General features: G+C 50.4%; 1 protein-coding gene across 1 annotated transcript; it reads left to right on the top strand.

Moving 5' to 3' along the window:
- The first annotated feature begins 12 nt into the window (after positions 1-12).
- Positions 13-14,873, top strand: GRHL3 (grainyhead-like 3 (Drosophila)). Its single transcript, XM_009070798.1, has 15 exons — positions 13-123; positions 771-832; positions 2,303-2,654; positions 2,930-3,009; positions 4,635-4,788; positions 5,304-5,415; positions 5,584-5,678; positions 7,194-7,352; positions 7,886-7,964; positions 8,284-8,417; positions 9,075-9,109; positions 9,707-9,795; positions 9,920-10,005; positions 10,864-10,928; positions 14,759-14,873. The coding sequence occupies exons 1-15, from the start codon at positions 58-60 to the stop codon at positions 14,871-14,873; spliced, it is 1,683 nt and encodes a 560-aa protein (XP_009069046.1). The 5' UTR covers positions 13-57.
- Positions 14,874-15,717: the final 844 nt, after the last annotated feature.

The following is a 15,717-nucleotide window of genomic DNA, read 5'->3' as shown; positions in this document are numbered from 1 at the left end:
GAAGATGAAGCCTGGAAAACCTACCTAGAGAACCCCCTGACAGCAGCCACCAAGGCCATGATGAGGGTGAATGGAGATGATGACAGTGTGGCTGCTCTCAGCCTCCTCTACGACTACTACATGGTATGTCCCTCTGGGGCTCGGGGGGTTTGTCCCAGAGGAGAAGTGTGAACCTAAAATAGGTGGGAAATAGATGTAAAATATGTACCACCCCTAGAAAGGGACTCATCTCCTAGTCCCTGTGTGGTTCATGCAATGATCCTCACGACACCTCAGGCACACATCATCCCCAGGTGGTAAACTGAGGCACAGAGCCCCAGTCTGCTGGAGAGACAGCCCAGGTGGAGAACTGAGCCCAGGTGTGCTGAGTCTCAGGCTGGTGGGTTTTACCCCTCAGAATTCATCCCAGCAGCACCAGCACTGCTCTGAGAGGTGTGGGGAAGAGCTGTGCACCTTGCACATCCCAGCAGCTTTAGCTTCCCAGTGCTGCTGGAGCTCCAGGAAATGTGGATATGATTTATCCCTAGTTGAAACCGATAGGAGTGATGCTCCCATTTTCCTGGGTGCTTTGGAAAGTCCTTCCCAGCACCAGATGCTGTGGTTACCTCTGGAATCCATGGCAGCAGGAGAGCTCAGCTCTCCAGTGTTTATTTTCACGCAGTGTTTTAGCTGTGAGGCTTTACCTGCTCCCAGACAAGGTTAATTTTGCCTCTGCTTTCCACTAATCAGCTCTTAACAATAAACAAACTCTTTGTTCTGCCTTGCTCTAGGTCCCAAAGGAGAAGAGGATTCTTCCAGCTGGAATGATGGGACGCAGCGAGCTAGGAAAGAGGTTAGCTGGAGTTTTTTGCTCTCTGTAGCTGCCTCACTCTCCTACAGCTGCCTCATGTCTCTGAGCTTGCATAAAATACACATCAAAGCACAGTGTTATTACCAACAACAGTGCAGGTTATTAACCCTGAGACATACATTAACATTCTTTAGGCCAGATCCCAAGCAGGTATAAATGGAGCTACACCCATCTACACACCTGAGGATCTGTCTGGCTGTGTTCAGAGGAGTTGTGCTGATGTGCAGCAGCTGGAGAATTGGGCTTTATTTCCTACTGTGTGACAACTGGAAAAGGATTAAGCATTGGCAGCTCAAAGGGAATGACCAAGGTCTCTTCCATTCCCTGATAAGAGTTTCTGTTCCACTTGCTTCCAGTCTCCCAAAATCCTCTTCCAGTGACTCCCATTTGTCCTTTGAGGTTTTCAGATAATTAACTCTTACATTAATGGCTCATTTGCCACTGTGAGTTCAGTTCCCCTTCCTGAGTGCTGTGCACTTTGGCAACCTTTGCTGGTTGTTAGTTTTCAACTACTTGACAGAAGAAACTTCCTGAATGATACTTCATTCCATCCTCACAAGCAAACCATGCCAAGCTGTTTCCTCCTCTCTGAAAGGTTTCTGGGCAGTGCTGTGTCTTTTGCTACCTGTGGAAATTGCAGCAAATACCTGAAGGTGAAGCTCCAGGCTGAGTGGGTGGGAGCTCCTGCTGCCAAGAGCTGTGGGGGTTGCCAACGTGGGGTTTGTTTGTTTTCTGAGCTGGTACCAGGGGTGAGAAACCACCTTTTCCCAGCTCAGCTGGAGCTGCAGAGTCAGCAGGTCACAGAGTCTGGGGATGCTGCACTGAGTGATGGTTTCTATGTACAAGGGGAAGGTGTTTTTGTTCATGTCTTTACAGCTCTACTCAGTCCTTTCTACTCTGAAGAGCTCATACACCTCTCTTCCAATACTGCAGACCTGTCAGTTTTCCCCTGATCCCATCTTTTCTGGGAGTTTTCCTTCCTAAGCTCCTGGAGTTTGTGAATTTATATAACAATTGGCTTTCCTTTAAAAAAAAGTTTTTAAAAAAAATCAGCTTTCAGCATCAATGAGCCCTAAAAATCCTAAGATGGAAAGCCCACAGAGCAGTTATCTTTCTTATCATCCCTTCTGCTGTCTAATAGCCTGAACAGAGGAATAATGGATGTAGCTCTGGATCTGCAGCCCCAAACCACGTCTAAGCCATATTCTCTGGTTCTGTGTGATCATCCCTGGTCTGCTGAGCACCTCTGGCTCTTGCTGATGGCAGAGAGGTGTGGGTGGAGATCACCCAGAGGCCTCTCAGCTCTGCCATGGCAAGCAGGAGGTGTACACAGCTGACTCAAGGTCACTTGGCAGCCAGACTGCACAGTTTGCTCCACAGCAGCACATCAAGGCACTTGCTGGGGCTGTCCACCCTCTGCCCCACTTTGAGACAGGACCTTTTCTCCACCAGGCACTGCCACGGGATGGACTACGACCCTGAGATTGCCTCCTTTGATAGCTCAGCACATCTCATGAAGCTTTTGTCTGAAAACGTCTCCATGACCCAAGACTACTGTGAGCCACAGAAGAAGAATGGCTTAAGTCTCGAAGCTGTCCCTCCTCCTCCTCCTCCTCCTCCTCACAAGCCAGCCCTGCTTCCTCCAGGCACTAGCAAGCTGGATGCCACCCCAGACAACTACATGGTGCCTCCAGGGGATGTGTATGACAACAGCTCGTTGAACTCCCTCTTCGAGACCATCCCCATGGCCCCAGCGCAGCAGCGGTGGCAGCCAGACAGCACCTTCAAAGAGGATCCCCAGGAGGTCAGAGCTGGACACCCTGGGGCTGTGGTCTGGGGGTGCTGCCTCTGCTCTGGGGTGTGCCCGTGCTGCACTCAGTGGGAGCTTTGCTTTTGCCTTAGAAGTTTGATGCTCTTCCCGTTGGATTGTTGGGGGTTTGAGGTTGATTTTGGGAGTAGGATGAGGGTTTGAAATGAAGGGTCTTGTTTTACCTGTGACCTCTGTGGTGATGTCTGGGAGAAGGTGGTGGGAAAAGCAATGAGATGCTACTCTTGACTTTTGTTTCCCCTTGTCTACAGTCTCTGCTCTTCAGTGACATCCTCAAGCCCCAGCCAGAGCCACCCTGCCCCGAGAGCTACCCTGCAGATGGTGTGAAGAGGTAACTGCCAGGCCATGGGCTCTGGGTTTCCAGGGAACACTTGGCTGTGTCCCTTTCCTGGGGAATGGCTGCATCCCTTTCCTTGCCTCAGTCTTGGCAATGACCAGTGCAAATTACAGAGCTCATGCAGAGACAAGCTGTGTCTCCCTGGTGTCTTCAGAGCTGTTCCATAGCCCCAAAGCAATGATGTCCTGTGGACAAACTGGTGTAAATCCAGTGCCAACTGCTCCCACTGCTGTGGTCACATCTTGCCAGCACCTTGGTCTGCACGAGGGAGATGTGGCCCTGAGGTGTTCATGTGAGGTTTGCTGTGTCACAGCTCCTCCCCAGGGAGCACTGCTTGGTTCCTCTGATACAGACAGATCCAGGTGGCTACACCATCTCTCCACAGGCCACTTGGAATGGGGTAAATGACAGAGAAAACGAGGCTGACAGTTGATGAGGGTGATAATTAGCCTCCTCCTAATCTAAGGTTTAGGTTCTCGCTTGGCACTGTTGGTCAACCTTGATTTGAGAGAGTGCCACTGCCTCTCATCCCTAAAACATGAGAGGGATTTCTTCCTCCTCTCTCTCAGGCAGAGCTTTGCTGCTCTAGATACTGCATCAAACCTCCAAGGAGGTAACATTATTTCACCTCCCACTTTTCATTTGCCTCCTGAGTCACCTGACTCTGTGACTCAGCTGTCAGACGTGGGGATGTTCACACAGAGAGCAGCTCACCTCCATGAGCAAGAGGCTCTCTGTTCCCTGTTTATTTGTGCACTGAAGTTCTCTGGCTCTAGATAAGAGGAGCTGCCAAGCCTATCTTCAGAGATGGCATCACAGGAGGTGGAGCAGGAAAAAAATGGGGTGGTGACTAAACAGGGCACCTGAAGGGGCTGTGTGATGGCTTGGGTACAGGTGGTTGCTTGCACAGATTCCTCACAGCAGAAAACAGCTTGAGCTGTGCCCTCATGGTTTGAGAGCTCACAGGTGCTGGTGCATGCCCAGGGCTGCTGAAAATCAGCATCTTCTTTCAAATTCCCTTGTCAGCAGTGCCACCTTCCTCTGTGTGACACTCCAAAGCTTTTCTGTAAAGACTAAAGTTGCTGCCCACCAGGCTGAGAGTGCCACAAGCTGAGCTTCTGTGTCCAGTTCTACCCACTTGGATGAACAAGCAGGTGTTAATGTCCTGCAGCTCCTGCTGTTCCTCCAGGACCCACTGAGGAACAGTGTTGCTGGCTCTGCCATGTGTGGTGTGAATTTGGGGACAGGAATCTGAGTTTAGGCTGTTGTAAAAGTCTCATCAGAGGTACCTGTTGTGGTGTGTTTTGGTTTAGGCTCTTGGTGGAGCAACATTTCTGCAGCTACAAACAAGTATTGGTTATAATCCCATCCAGGTTTTGCTGAGCCAAAACCAAAGGGTAGAATGAGGATATTGGGGAGGGTGTTGGGAGGATCAGTGTGTGCTGTGCTGGGAGGTGCTCAGTGGTGTAGGGGTGTGTGAGGTGGGGAACAGAGCAGAAACTCCTGTGTGTGCAGTGTCTGTAACCTGCAGGGGTGGAGGCTTGTGTGGCTCTTGTTTTGCTCCTGGAGTGAAACAGCAGCGTGTGCTTATTCATCATTCTCCCTTTGTTCCATCCAAGTGACTTTGAATACACTCTGGGGTCACCCAAAGCCATTCACATCAAATCTGGGGACTCTCCCATGGCCTACCTCAACAAAGGACAGTTCTACCCCATCACGCTGAGGACAGCTGGAGACAGCAAATGTTTGCACTTGTCCTCAAACAAAGTGAAGGTAAGAGCCAAGCTGACAATTCTGCTGACACACACTGTCATGGCACATCCAGCAGTTTTACTGACCTGGCAGCAGAGCTGAGGGTGAGGAGTAATGGCTTCGTGGCTCATGTTGGCTTAGAGGGATGAGTGGGATGATTTGCTCAGAGTGAGCTGATCCTCTGGTGCTCAGCACAGCCTTGGTGTCACCTGCCAGCTGAAACCTCTCACAGGAAGGTCAGGGGTGCACCAAGGGCTCCTGGAGCTGGGGGCTGGCTGGGAAGGCTTCTAAGGCAGAGAGAAGTTCCCCATCTTGCTCCTGGGATGTATGGCCAAGCCTCAGAGCCACCCCTGAGACTAATCTGCTTGCATGACTGTTTGAGTCCCTTCCCTGTCCTGCCTCAGTTTCCCCAGCTATAAAACTGAATGTTTTACAAACCACTAAGCTGCCCTTGACCTTGGCTGGAACGGGCAGTGAGGGCACCAAGGCTCAGCCTGCTGTGTGCACTGATGTGGGATGTCCCTGCTGTGTTACAGAGTGTTGTGATGATTGTTTTTGACAACGAGAAGATCCCAACAGAGCAGCTGAAGTTCTGGAAGCACTGGCACTCTCGCCAGCCCACGGCCAAGCAGAGGGTCATCGACGTTGGTATGAATGACTGGGTGGGGTTGGTAACTTGCAGCACCATTTAAATGGACCACAAGGTTTCTTTCAGCCTAGGAGTCCATGAGGGGCAGGATTTTGGGCAGTGGGAAGCCTGGGGAATGGAACCAGTTTGGCAGGCTGAGTCTGAACTGCTTGTGCATTGCACTTCAGCTGACTGCAAGGAGAACTTCAACACGGTGCAGAACATTGAGGAGTTGGCCTACAACGCTCTGTCCTTCGTGTGGAACGTCCACGAAGAAGCAAAGGTACAAATTATGTGTGTAAGGGATGTGGGAGCAAAACTGCACCTTCTTTCCTGACAGCCCAGACACTTCCCCCAGCTGAAAGACAGGGAGAGTTTAAAATCCAAACAATGCCATTCCAGGTAGTGTTTGCCTGCCGGGACAGTGAGGCAGGACACCATGCTCCTCTGTGTGTTTAAGCATTGCCATTAACTAATAAACATGCTGAGGACACCTGAAACTGGCTCAGAGATGTTTTCTTAGTGCTGATGGATAGCTCTGAAGAAAGGGTTTTGCAGCAGGTCGGGGCTCTGCTCACGTGTAGCCGAAGCTTGTTTAAATAACCCCCAACTTAGGGAACAAAAACCCTCCTTTCAGGCAGATTTGCTGCAAACATGACTGACCACCCTTCTGTGCCTTGTGGGAGGCAGCCAAGCAGGTCACAGCTCCCTTTGCACCTTAAAATCTGTATGGCAAGGTCTCTCCAGCTCTGCTGGAGTCTCTCATTAACACTCTGGAAAGGAGCTTGTCAAAACAGATGAAGTAACTAAGAAAAAAGAGAAGCATAAATCCCCCATGTCTCTGAAGCTTGGGAAAAACTCTGCTTTGCTTTAAGATCTCAGTAAACCCTTCTTTAGCCCAAAGGCAACCAAAGGTTGCCTTTGGGCTAAAGAAGGGTTTACTGAGATCTTGTTAACCCAAGAGGTTAACAAATGTCTTCAAGGCAAAGTTGTCAGAAATGGAAATATGTCAGGTATGTGGCAAGCCCTGGGGGCACCTCAGCCAAACTGGGTTTAACTCTTAGCAGAAACTCTGAACATGCATTGGCCTGGGGCAGGTAAAGGTGAGACTTGAGAGGGCTGGGAGTGAGACAGGAGGGGTCAGGAATTTGGGTTGTCTGTGGCACCTGTTACTTCTCTCCCTCCAATTAAGCTTCACACCACAGTTAAGTGGTTTTCTTTGCTATACACAGGTACTGACTAGAGCTGACATGATGTTTCAGGGCTGAAATCTTCCCTGGCTGAGCTATGGGAACTTCTCCAGTTGTCCCCAGAGACCAGGGGGAATTTCAAGGTCACACCGATGAGCTGGAGATATGATGTGGATTATAGCTGTGCTCAGCTTTGCTTCAAGAGTTCCCACTGGAGCTAACTCCATGCTAGTGCTAAAAGAGAGCAGCATGTAATGAATATTTATTTAGCCAGCAGCACTGAGGTGTAACTCCTGAAGCTGCAGCTTGGTTCTCCTCCCTCCCTGCAGGGCTTTGCTGTCTGAGGGTCCCTTGTACAGATGAAAGCTCAGAAGTATCAGCAAGAACATCCTCAGGCAGAATGTTGGGAGTGGATAGCCCAAGTGTTAATACAGAGCTGGAGAGCTGGAATAGGTGTGGTGGGAGACTGTGGCTTAGGTGGGAAACTAACTGCTCCCCTGCTGGGTTGGGCTGGGAGGGTTGGAAGGACATCTCAGCTGCTTTTGTCCCTCCCATGGCTGTTTGGGAATGATGTTTTCAGCACCAATAATCTCAGCTCCTATTTGCAGGTATTTATTGGGGTGAATTGCCTGAGCACAGACTTCTCCTCTCAGAAGGGAGTGAAAGGTGTCCCACTCAACCTCCAGATAGACACCTATGACTGTGGCAATGGGACCAGCCAACTGGTGCACAGAGCTGTCTGCCAGATCAAGATCTTCTGTGATAAGGTAGAACAGTGCTTGTCCACCAGCTTGTCCAAGGGGAAATTTAAACTGGTGGCCAGAGGCTCCAGGAGAAAACCCAGAAAGGTTGTGGAGTCTAGAACAGCCTGGAGGTCATGGCTGAGGAGCAGAGGTGGTTAAACCCCTCAGCTGCATGAGACAGGACAGTGGGGATGGGTCTGCACTGCTCAGGCCCTTGAGGACAGAGTCATGGGGAAGTTTTCCCCATATCAGACCTTGCAATAAACTCTATTTTTGACAAGCTATTAAGTATCAGAAGAGATGAGAACCTGCTTCGAGGTTCTTCCCCTGTCTCAGGTGGAAAAATACCTCATGGCTGTTTTTGTCTGCATTTTTCACATTTAAAAGCAAAGGTTTTGCTTTTTAATTTCCAAGCATCAGAGAGTCCTGGATAGCCTGTGGAAGGTCTCTGAGGTGACCATTTACCTCACTGTGCTCATCCCCCAGAGGTGGCCAACAAACCTCTTGCCAATGCTGGAACTGCCAAAGTCCTAATTTTCTCCTGATCTTGCCCACAGGGAGCAGAGAGGAAAATGAGGGATGATGAAAGGAAACAGTTCAGAAGGAAAGGAAAATGCCTGGACTCCAACAACAATGGTCAGTGCTTGTGTTTGTTATGTGTGTTGAAATCCACGTTGGTTTGTCCGTTAAGTTCCATGCGATCCAGCCCTGGGTATCTCCTGTCAGTCAGGCCCTTCCCTGGGCTCCTGCCCAGTCTCCCAGAGCCTTTATTAACACCAACCAACCCTTCTGAGTCGTTCTGGGCTCTTGGCAGGAGCTGCCCTAGGGCAGTGAGCCCTGGAGCCCTGTGCTGTAGGGTCCTGCCTGTTTCCCAGCTGGGAGACTTTGGGCAGGAGCTCTCCCCTCCCTGAGTGCAGCTGTCTGAACTGAGATGAACTGGACTTTCCATCTGTAGGTCTGAAAGGCTGTTTGCTCTCTGGCTTCAGAGGGAATGAGATCACGTTCCTGCGGCCGGAGACAGACCTGGAAACCCAACCTGTCCTGTTCATCCCCAACGTCCACTTCTCCAACCTGCAGAGGTGTGGCACGGTGAGTCCCTTCAAAAAACAACCAACCTCTTGGCCTCACCTGTCTCCTCCATCATTTCCAAGCTGATCATCCCCCAGACATGACTTGTGTTATGGAAAAAACCCAAACCAAACCACAAGTCTCTGTGGAAATGTGGTGAACTTGAAGACGTAGCTGTCAGGAGTGGCCTAGTCATGCAACAGTGATGGGCAAGATAACCTTTCCAGGTTCCTTCCAGCCAGATATTCCTGTGGTTTACAAGTATCACCTGCAGCTTCCACAGAGGACTGCAGTGGTAGCAAAAATATCAGCAGAGAGTAAACTACAGCAAAATGTGATGACTGTGTCAGTCCCTGTGATTGTGAGACATCTCTCCCCTGTTCTCTGCCCCTCTCTCCCCTTGAGCCTAAGGAAACTTAACCCAGTGTCCTTCAGAGCTCATCCCTGTCCCAGAAACAACTCTCAGTTTGTCAAAAAGGAGGAACCTAGGGAGGTCCTTGATACCAGATTTCATTTAATCTGAAACACAAACAGATGTTTGGGTCTAATTGTGTGGAGAACTGGTGTGCAGGGAGGAGGGAAGTCATGTTTGAAGTGTGCCCATGTTGCCTTGCCCCCAACTTTGGCACAAAATGATACTGTTCAAACTCACAGATCTGTGTTTCCTTTCCATTTCAGGTGCTCCCTCCTGCTGTTCCCAACTCTGCAAACAGGTAAGGATGCAGCAGTGTGTACTTCCCATCCATCAGCTCTTCCATTTCCATCCCTGTCAGTGAGCCACTCCAACATGAGCTGCTCCCTGCCTGGCCTGCTGTTCTTACTGAGACAGTGCCTGAAAGAGAGGGGAAAAAAATCACAGAACTGTCACTGAGCAATTCAAATAACCAGAGTCAGATCCAGCTGCAAAATGAGCTGGAATGAAGCACAAATCACAGCTGTATTGTGTCTAGAGGGGAGAAACCAGTACCTGTCCCAGGCCTGATCCCCTGCCTAGTGCTGTCATCCATGAGGATGAGGGATCCAGAAGCAATCCATGAGGGAGCAGAAAGCTTTGGTGCAGGAGTGACACCAAACCCACTGCCTGCCCTGCCTGAGGGCCCTGTCCTCAGAGCCCTCCCAGAGCTGTCCTCCCAGTGCCCTCCCAGAGCTGTGACCAGGCAGGAAGTCACAGCTCTGGTAGACACTTGCTGCTGTAATTACAACCCAATCTTTAATTGCTGGATGGTTCTGCAGTAATTCAGTCAGAAGTTTGGCTGCTGGAATTGTTTTGGTGGCTGTGATTTGCTCAGAGTTGTGTTCCTTTGGCTCAGGCTGCCCTTGAAGAGAAGTGGTGCCTCCTTCACCGACGAGTTCGACCCGATCCCTCCCAAGCAAAGCAAGGAAGAAGATCCCCAGAGAGGTAATCCCAGGGATGGGAAGTCTTTTGATTCAAGTAGCCCTGGATTTTGAGCTCCATGAGGCCACATCACTGCAGGAACATGCTGCAAGGTCCCTGATCCAGTGCTGCCTTTCCTCTCTTGCAGTGCTGCTCTACGTGCGCAGGGAGTCGGAGGAAGTGTTCGATGCTCTCATGCTGAAGACACCAGATCTCCAGGGCCTCAGAACAGCTGTAAGTGTTCTCAAAACCCCACAGGGCAGGAACAAAGCTCAGAGAAGAGGGCAGTGGTGCTGGTGTGCAGGATGCTGGAGATATGAGGCTGCTCACACCTCCTGTTTGCTCCCTCTTGGGAATGGAAATGGAAAGTGTGATGAGTAGCAATGAGTTCTACCCACAGCTCCTGGCATGGGCTGTGCTGGTGCTGCAGCAGGGCAGAACACACCTCATGGCAAGATATTCTGTTCAGATCCTAAGTCTCTTCTTATGACAACACACTCATGTTTTCCACTGTAAAGCTCCTTTTCCATTCTGGAGGCTGGAGATGTGCAATCTGGAGCTGATCCTGCCTCATGCTGGAATTCCCTGGCTGTGTTTGAGGAGCACAGACATATTTCTGTGATGATTATCACAACATCTCTGATAACACAGCTCCCCGTGGAGGTTGCTGGGAAGGAAACAAACAATAAACCTCTCAGATTTGGGGGTGGCTTTATGGCTGCACTTTAAGCTCTTGTTGGTTTTACAAACTTTTAAAAGTAGAGACTTTGAAAAATACCAGCACAGAGGATTCTTGGCCATTTTCTTCCTCCCCCATCCCTTCCCACAGAAATCAAAAAAACCTCTATGGAAAATGCTTGGGAAAAACCTATAAACCTCCTAAGACCAAAGCTGAACTTGCCCAGAAGAATGTTCAGAATATTTGTTCAGCCCCAAATATTCAGCCCCAAAAAGAGCTTTGGCTCTTTTCTCTTGAGTGAAAGGGAGGAGGAATCCTTTGCTGCTGAGCACCTCAGCTCAGTGTTATCTCTGCCTTTTATCATGGGAATTTCATTTTACAAGTACAAAGAGTTGCCATGTTTTCTCTCACAGATTTCAGAAAAATATGGGCTTCCTGAGGAAAGCATTTATAAAGTCTACAAAAAGTGCAAAAGAGGGTAAGCTAATCTCTCATCTGCTTTTATGCTGTGCCTCTAAACCCCCATCCTCCCTGGGACCCTCTCACAGGCTCCAGCAGCATTTTAACAAGATAATAAAAGGTGAAGCTGTGCTGTTTGGAGCATATAAACCTTGGATCTCTCTGGGCTTTAAAGATTTGGGATAATGCTTGTTTGGATTGTATTTGTTTGGAGGGTAAAGGCTCCCAAGGAAGGGAAGCTGGGGGAAGGAGGAATTGTTTGGGTAGTTTAATGGGGGATCTTTTGTGTGTCAGTCTAAAAGCCTGAGGTTATGGAGAACTTATCTCAGTGCCATCAGAGGGATCAATGTTTGCTTCTCCAAACCAAAGCTGAAATGTGCCTGGCTCAGAAAGAGGCTGCACTTACTTAAGGAGACTGTGGAGGAGAAGGAGATCTGAAAGGAGGGAGTATGTTCTCAGCTGTGCCAGCCCAGGGAGGTCCATAGGAAGCTCCATCTCAGGTTGGGAGGAGATGGATCAGATCCCTCTGGGCACTGGTGGCTCTTGGGCAGTGTCAGTACAGAGAGGGAGGTCCCCCCTGGGACACTTGGCAGGGGATGTTAGGTGAGGTTTGCAGTACCTGTGAAATGGCTTTGGTGGTGGTGTTTGTTAGTGATGGAGCCATGTGGATCTCCCCCATGGCTGACAGGGAACTGGGTCAGTTTGCATGAGCTGAGGACCAGCACTGAATCTTCCCTGAAGGGTAGTGACTTTTCAGAAACATTTTTTGGACCAAGAACCCTTCCTGGCTTGTCCCATCTGTGTCAGTGAGTTCTCCCTTCAGCTGATGGAAGGGCAACTACTCCTAACGTCCCAAGGCTGTTTTCCCAAGTCCCAGTGTGGAACTCTCCCTGCAGAGTGAGTGTGATACCATCGGGCAGCAGTGACTGCCTGGGAGATGAACTCATTGTTGTTGCTGGCCCTGGCCCAGGGTTTGGGCAGGGGCAGGAGGCACAGACACGAGGCTGATGACAGGTCCCACATCAGGCAGCTCTGCTGGTCTCACCAGAGTGGCCCCCAAAGAAGTCAACAACAGGGGACAGAGTCCTTGGGAGCTGAGGACCAGCCCAAAGTTCTGATTCTGCGTTGGCTTTCTGGTGACAGTGGCAGGAGAGTCCTAAAGCTCCTGGATAGGACCTTCCAACCCATTTGGTGTCACTGTAGCTCGACCCTGTGGGACTGAGCTGGTTTGCTTCAGGGGAGCAGAGCTGAAGTGAGGCCTGCAAGGTGGAGAGGGCAGAGGCTTCTCCTCTGTGTTGTCATGTGTCACTGAACTGGGAAGTTGTTGCAACCCCTCAGCTCTAAACCCACGACTGAGCAACCTTTCCCATTTTAGGAGGGTTTTCTGATATGGTCCTGATTTTAGGATGAAGGATGGGCCACAGTGAGGTATCTGAACTTGTCAGGAGGCTCTTCCTCTGTTCCTGAGCTCGGGGCCCTCAGTGCTGTCAGATGCTGCTCATCCCTGAGCCCCAGAAATGGAAATTTTCTCCCCAGAGGAGAAGACCAGCACTGGTGGCCTCAGGAGAGGATCTGTCCCTGCACCTGCAGTCAGAGAGAGCCTCAGGTCTGATCTTACAGAAGAACAACTGTGAAGAACAAGGGTGGTCAGTTTATTACTACAGCTCCAGGTCTGAGCCAAAGCTCAGGTGTGTCAGGTGTGGTGGTGGCTTGTGGTGTGGCCATCACAGGTCACCAGATTGTCATCAGGCAGCAGCTCCAGCCTGGGCTGGAGCCTCCTGAACCAGCTGAGTGTCAGCACCTGCCAGGCAAGAGAGATCCTGCACTGATGAGTCTGCAGGTGGACCAGGAAATGGCACTGCTCCAGGGGAGAGGCCACCTCGACTTTGTTTTGCTTTGGTTTTGTTCATTACTTGATCTGATAAGTAGCAAATGTTGTTTAACAGTGATTGGGAGAGAAAACAGGCACATGTCCTTCCAGCTCTTCCCCAAAGCAGAGGAGCAAAGAGGTATCTAATGAAAAGAAAAGGCCACACCTGGAAATTAGATTAGAGAAATAATTTTCACCCCTAGTTCAATGCAGGCTGAGCACAACTGATGCCACAGGTCACTGCTGAAGTGTGGGGAGAGACAAGATTTGCTCCAGTCTGGGAATTGACAGGGTCAGACCCTGTTTCCTGCTCCCCCAGATTCAATTTTCAATAATTTGATCCTATTGCTCCACCCTAAACAATCATCTCTTGGTAATTACAGCTTGAGGGTCAGATCTGCATCTGGTGTAAACTAGTGAAGCTCAGTGGTACTACCTGGATTGACAGCAGGTGAGGACCTACACCAGCCATGGCCTTCCCAGGGCAATGAGCTCATGCAGATGAACTTACTCCCAGGGTGACTCAAGAGCAATAATAAGCAATTTCATATCTTGCTGAGGTTTGGTCTAGAAAAACAATACAGGGCTCAGATTCCTAATCAACACTCCCTGGAATCATTTGTGGTTGAGAAATCAGATGGAAGCACAGGAGCAGGAGACACAGGTGACTTCTCTGGCTTCCTGCACTGAGATGGCCAGAGATAAAGGGAGCAGCTCTGCTGCCACGAGGCTTTTTGGGACATCCTTCCCTTGGGCACCCCCAGAGCCTCGATGGGGCACCTGTTGGAGGCCATTCCTGGGATCCAGGGCCTGGGCCCTTGCCCTTGGCTGGACAGGAGCAGTGCAGGAGCTGGTGCCAGGGGTGAGATGCAGCTGGGAAGGTTGTGATGCACTGGGAAGACCCTGGATGGTGTCAGACCCTGTGTCCCAGCCTCCCCCTCCTGGCTGTGCTGTGACAGAGTTCACAGCCCGTTGGTAAACGAGCAGCAATGAAAGGCAGTGCAGCACCAAGCCCTGGGCACAGCTCACACCAGGACAGACTGGACACGAGGGCAGAGCTGCCACCTTCACCTCTGAATTTGGTCTCACTGGGCTGTGCCACCATCGAACAGGCAGGAGCTGTCCCTGGCTGCCCTGACCCCTGAGGTGTTCCCCATGTTTGTGCTTGTTGAACTGTTGGATTTGTCAGAAGTTCAACCTTTCCTTTTTCTTGGCTTTTTTTTTTTCAGCTTGGCTTGGGGAGCATTGCACAATTAATGCTCTTGCCCCATTAATGACCCCAGTGGGAACCTGGAGGGGATGTGCTTCCCGCAAAGAAAGATAATTTGTTCTTTGTTTCTCCCTAGCAGTTACAAGTTTCACAGAGATTTATGGGAACCCCTGGGGTGATGCCAGGCTGCCCTGTTACTCCTGTCACAGTAACAAGGGGCTCTTGCCTGGCACGGAACTGCAGCCTCGGGTTTAAATCAGCTGTGTCTCCGTGTAACAGATTCCAGACAGGGAAGCTGAGTGATCTCCAGCAGGGCTGGAGGGGGTCCTGGAGCACAGGGAGGGATTTTGCTGGCCTGGCTGGCTGTGGATGTTCCTGCAGAAAAGGCTCCCAGGCAGTGCTTGGGGCATGTCTGCACGGGAGGCTGTTCTGGAGAGGAGAAAGGTCTCCCATTCCAAACCACTTCCATCTCCTCCCTAAGCAGCCTCAGCTCAGTGACAATAATGCAGCCCTGGAAGCCCCAGGTGAGAAGGGAGGAGTGAGCAGCTCTGCTCTGACTTCACACCCTGCTCTAATCCAGGTGGATTTGCTGTGTGGCCAGTGCTGAGCCTCGGCATGTTGGGAGAGTTGTGAAAGCTCTGCAGGATGTTCCCTCGTGTGGTGTTGTGGCTTTAATTGGTTTCTTATGGTGGCTGAGCCCCTCAGACTGGGCAAACTGGACTCCTTTATATGAGCTGCACCTGACCCAGCTGCTCTCCCTCTCCCACAGGATCCTGGTGAACATGGACAACAACATCATCCAGCACTACAGCAACCACATGGCCTTTCTCCTGGACGTGGTGGAAGCAGAGAACAAGTTCCAGATCATCCTCAAGGAGCTCTAAAGAGCCTCATGCAGCACTTACTGGGACTTCTCTCCAAGCTGGGCACGTGTGACCCCACAGAACTCAGCCTGGTGCCTCCACCTGATGCCCTGAGTTGAGCCCCCGAGCTGGGGAGGGCTCGGCCGCGCGGGCTGAGCCGCAGACTCCTGCCAGACCAGCTCTGGATGTGAACGTGGAACTTGGCTCTGTTGAGTTGGTTGTTATTATTATTATTATTAATATTATTTTTTATTTTATTTTGTTCCCTTCTGGCACTGGGCCTGACCTGCAGTTTCCCAGCTGGGAGCATGAAGTGATGCTGACACAGCTCTTGGGTCAGGGATCACCACTGTGCACTGGTGGCCTTGGCCATGACTGATCCAATTTTGGTTTTTTTCCCAACCCTCTGCTCACACAGAACCTTCAGACCATTTCCAGCAGGGCTGAGCTCCTCTCCCTGTCAGAGACTCTCACAGATGCAATCACAGCTCCCTGTGGAACGGACACTGCCTGCTCCCACCCCCACATCTCTGGTTGTACATACCACGAAGGCCTTCAGAGCCCTTGTTTATACATTTCTGATGTATTGTCCCTTTTATATTTGATATTGTTTTATATTTGACTCAGTATGGTGACACAGAGCATTTCAAACACAGGCTGCTTCACATTTCTCCGTGAACAACTTTTGTAACTGTGTTGTTGGTTTTGTTGTTTTGGATACTCTCTAGTAATAAAGGTTCAAAGATGGAAAATGAACTGTTTTCTCCTTAGCTCTGGAGGTTGGAGTTGGGAAGGGGCTGGGCAGGACCTCAGAGGCACAGAGAGGAATGGAGGATAATTTTGCACCACACTAAAACTGTCTCAA

This window comes from Acanthisitta chloris, unplaced genomic scaffold (assembly GCF_000695815.1).
Source record: "Acanthisitta chloris isolate BGI_N310 unplaced genomic scaffold, ASM69581v1 scaffold42742, whole genome shotgun sequence".
Classification (NCBI taxonomy): domain Eukaryota; kingdom Metazoa; phylum Chordata; class Aves; order Passeriformes; family Acanthisittidae; genus Acanthisitta; species Acanthisitta chloris.
Note: the sequence above shows the minus strand (reverse complement) of the source record. Positions and strands in the feature narration are given on the sequence as shown.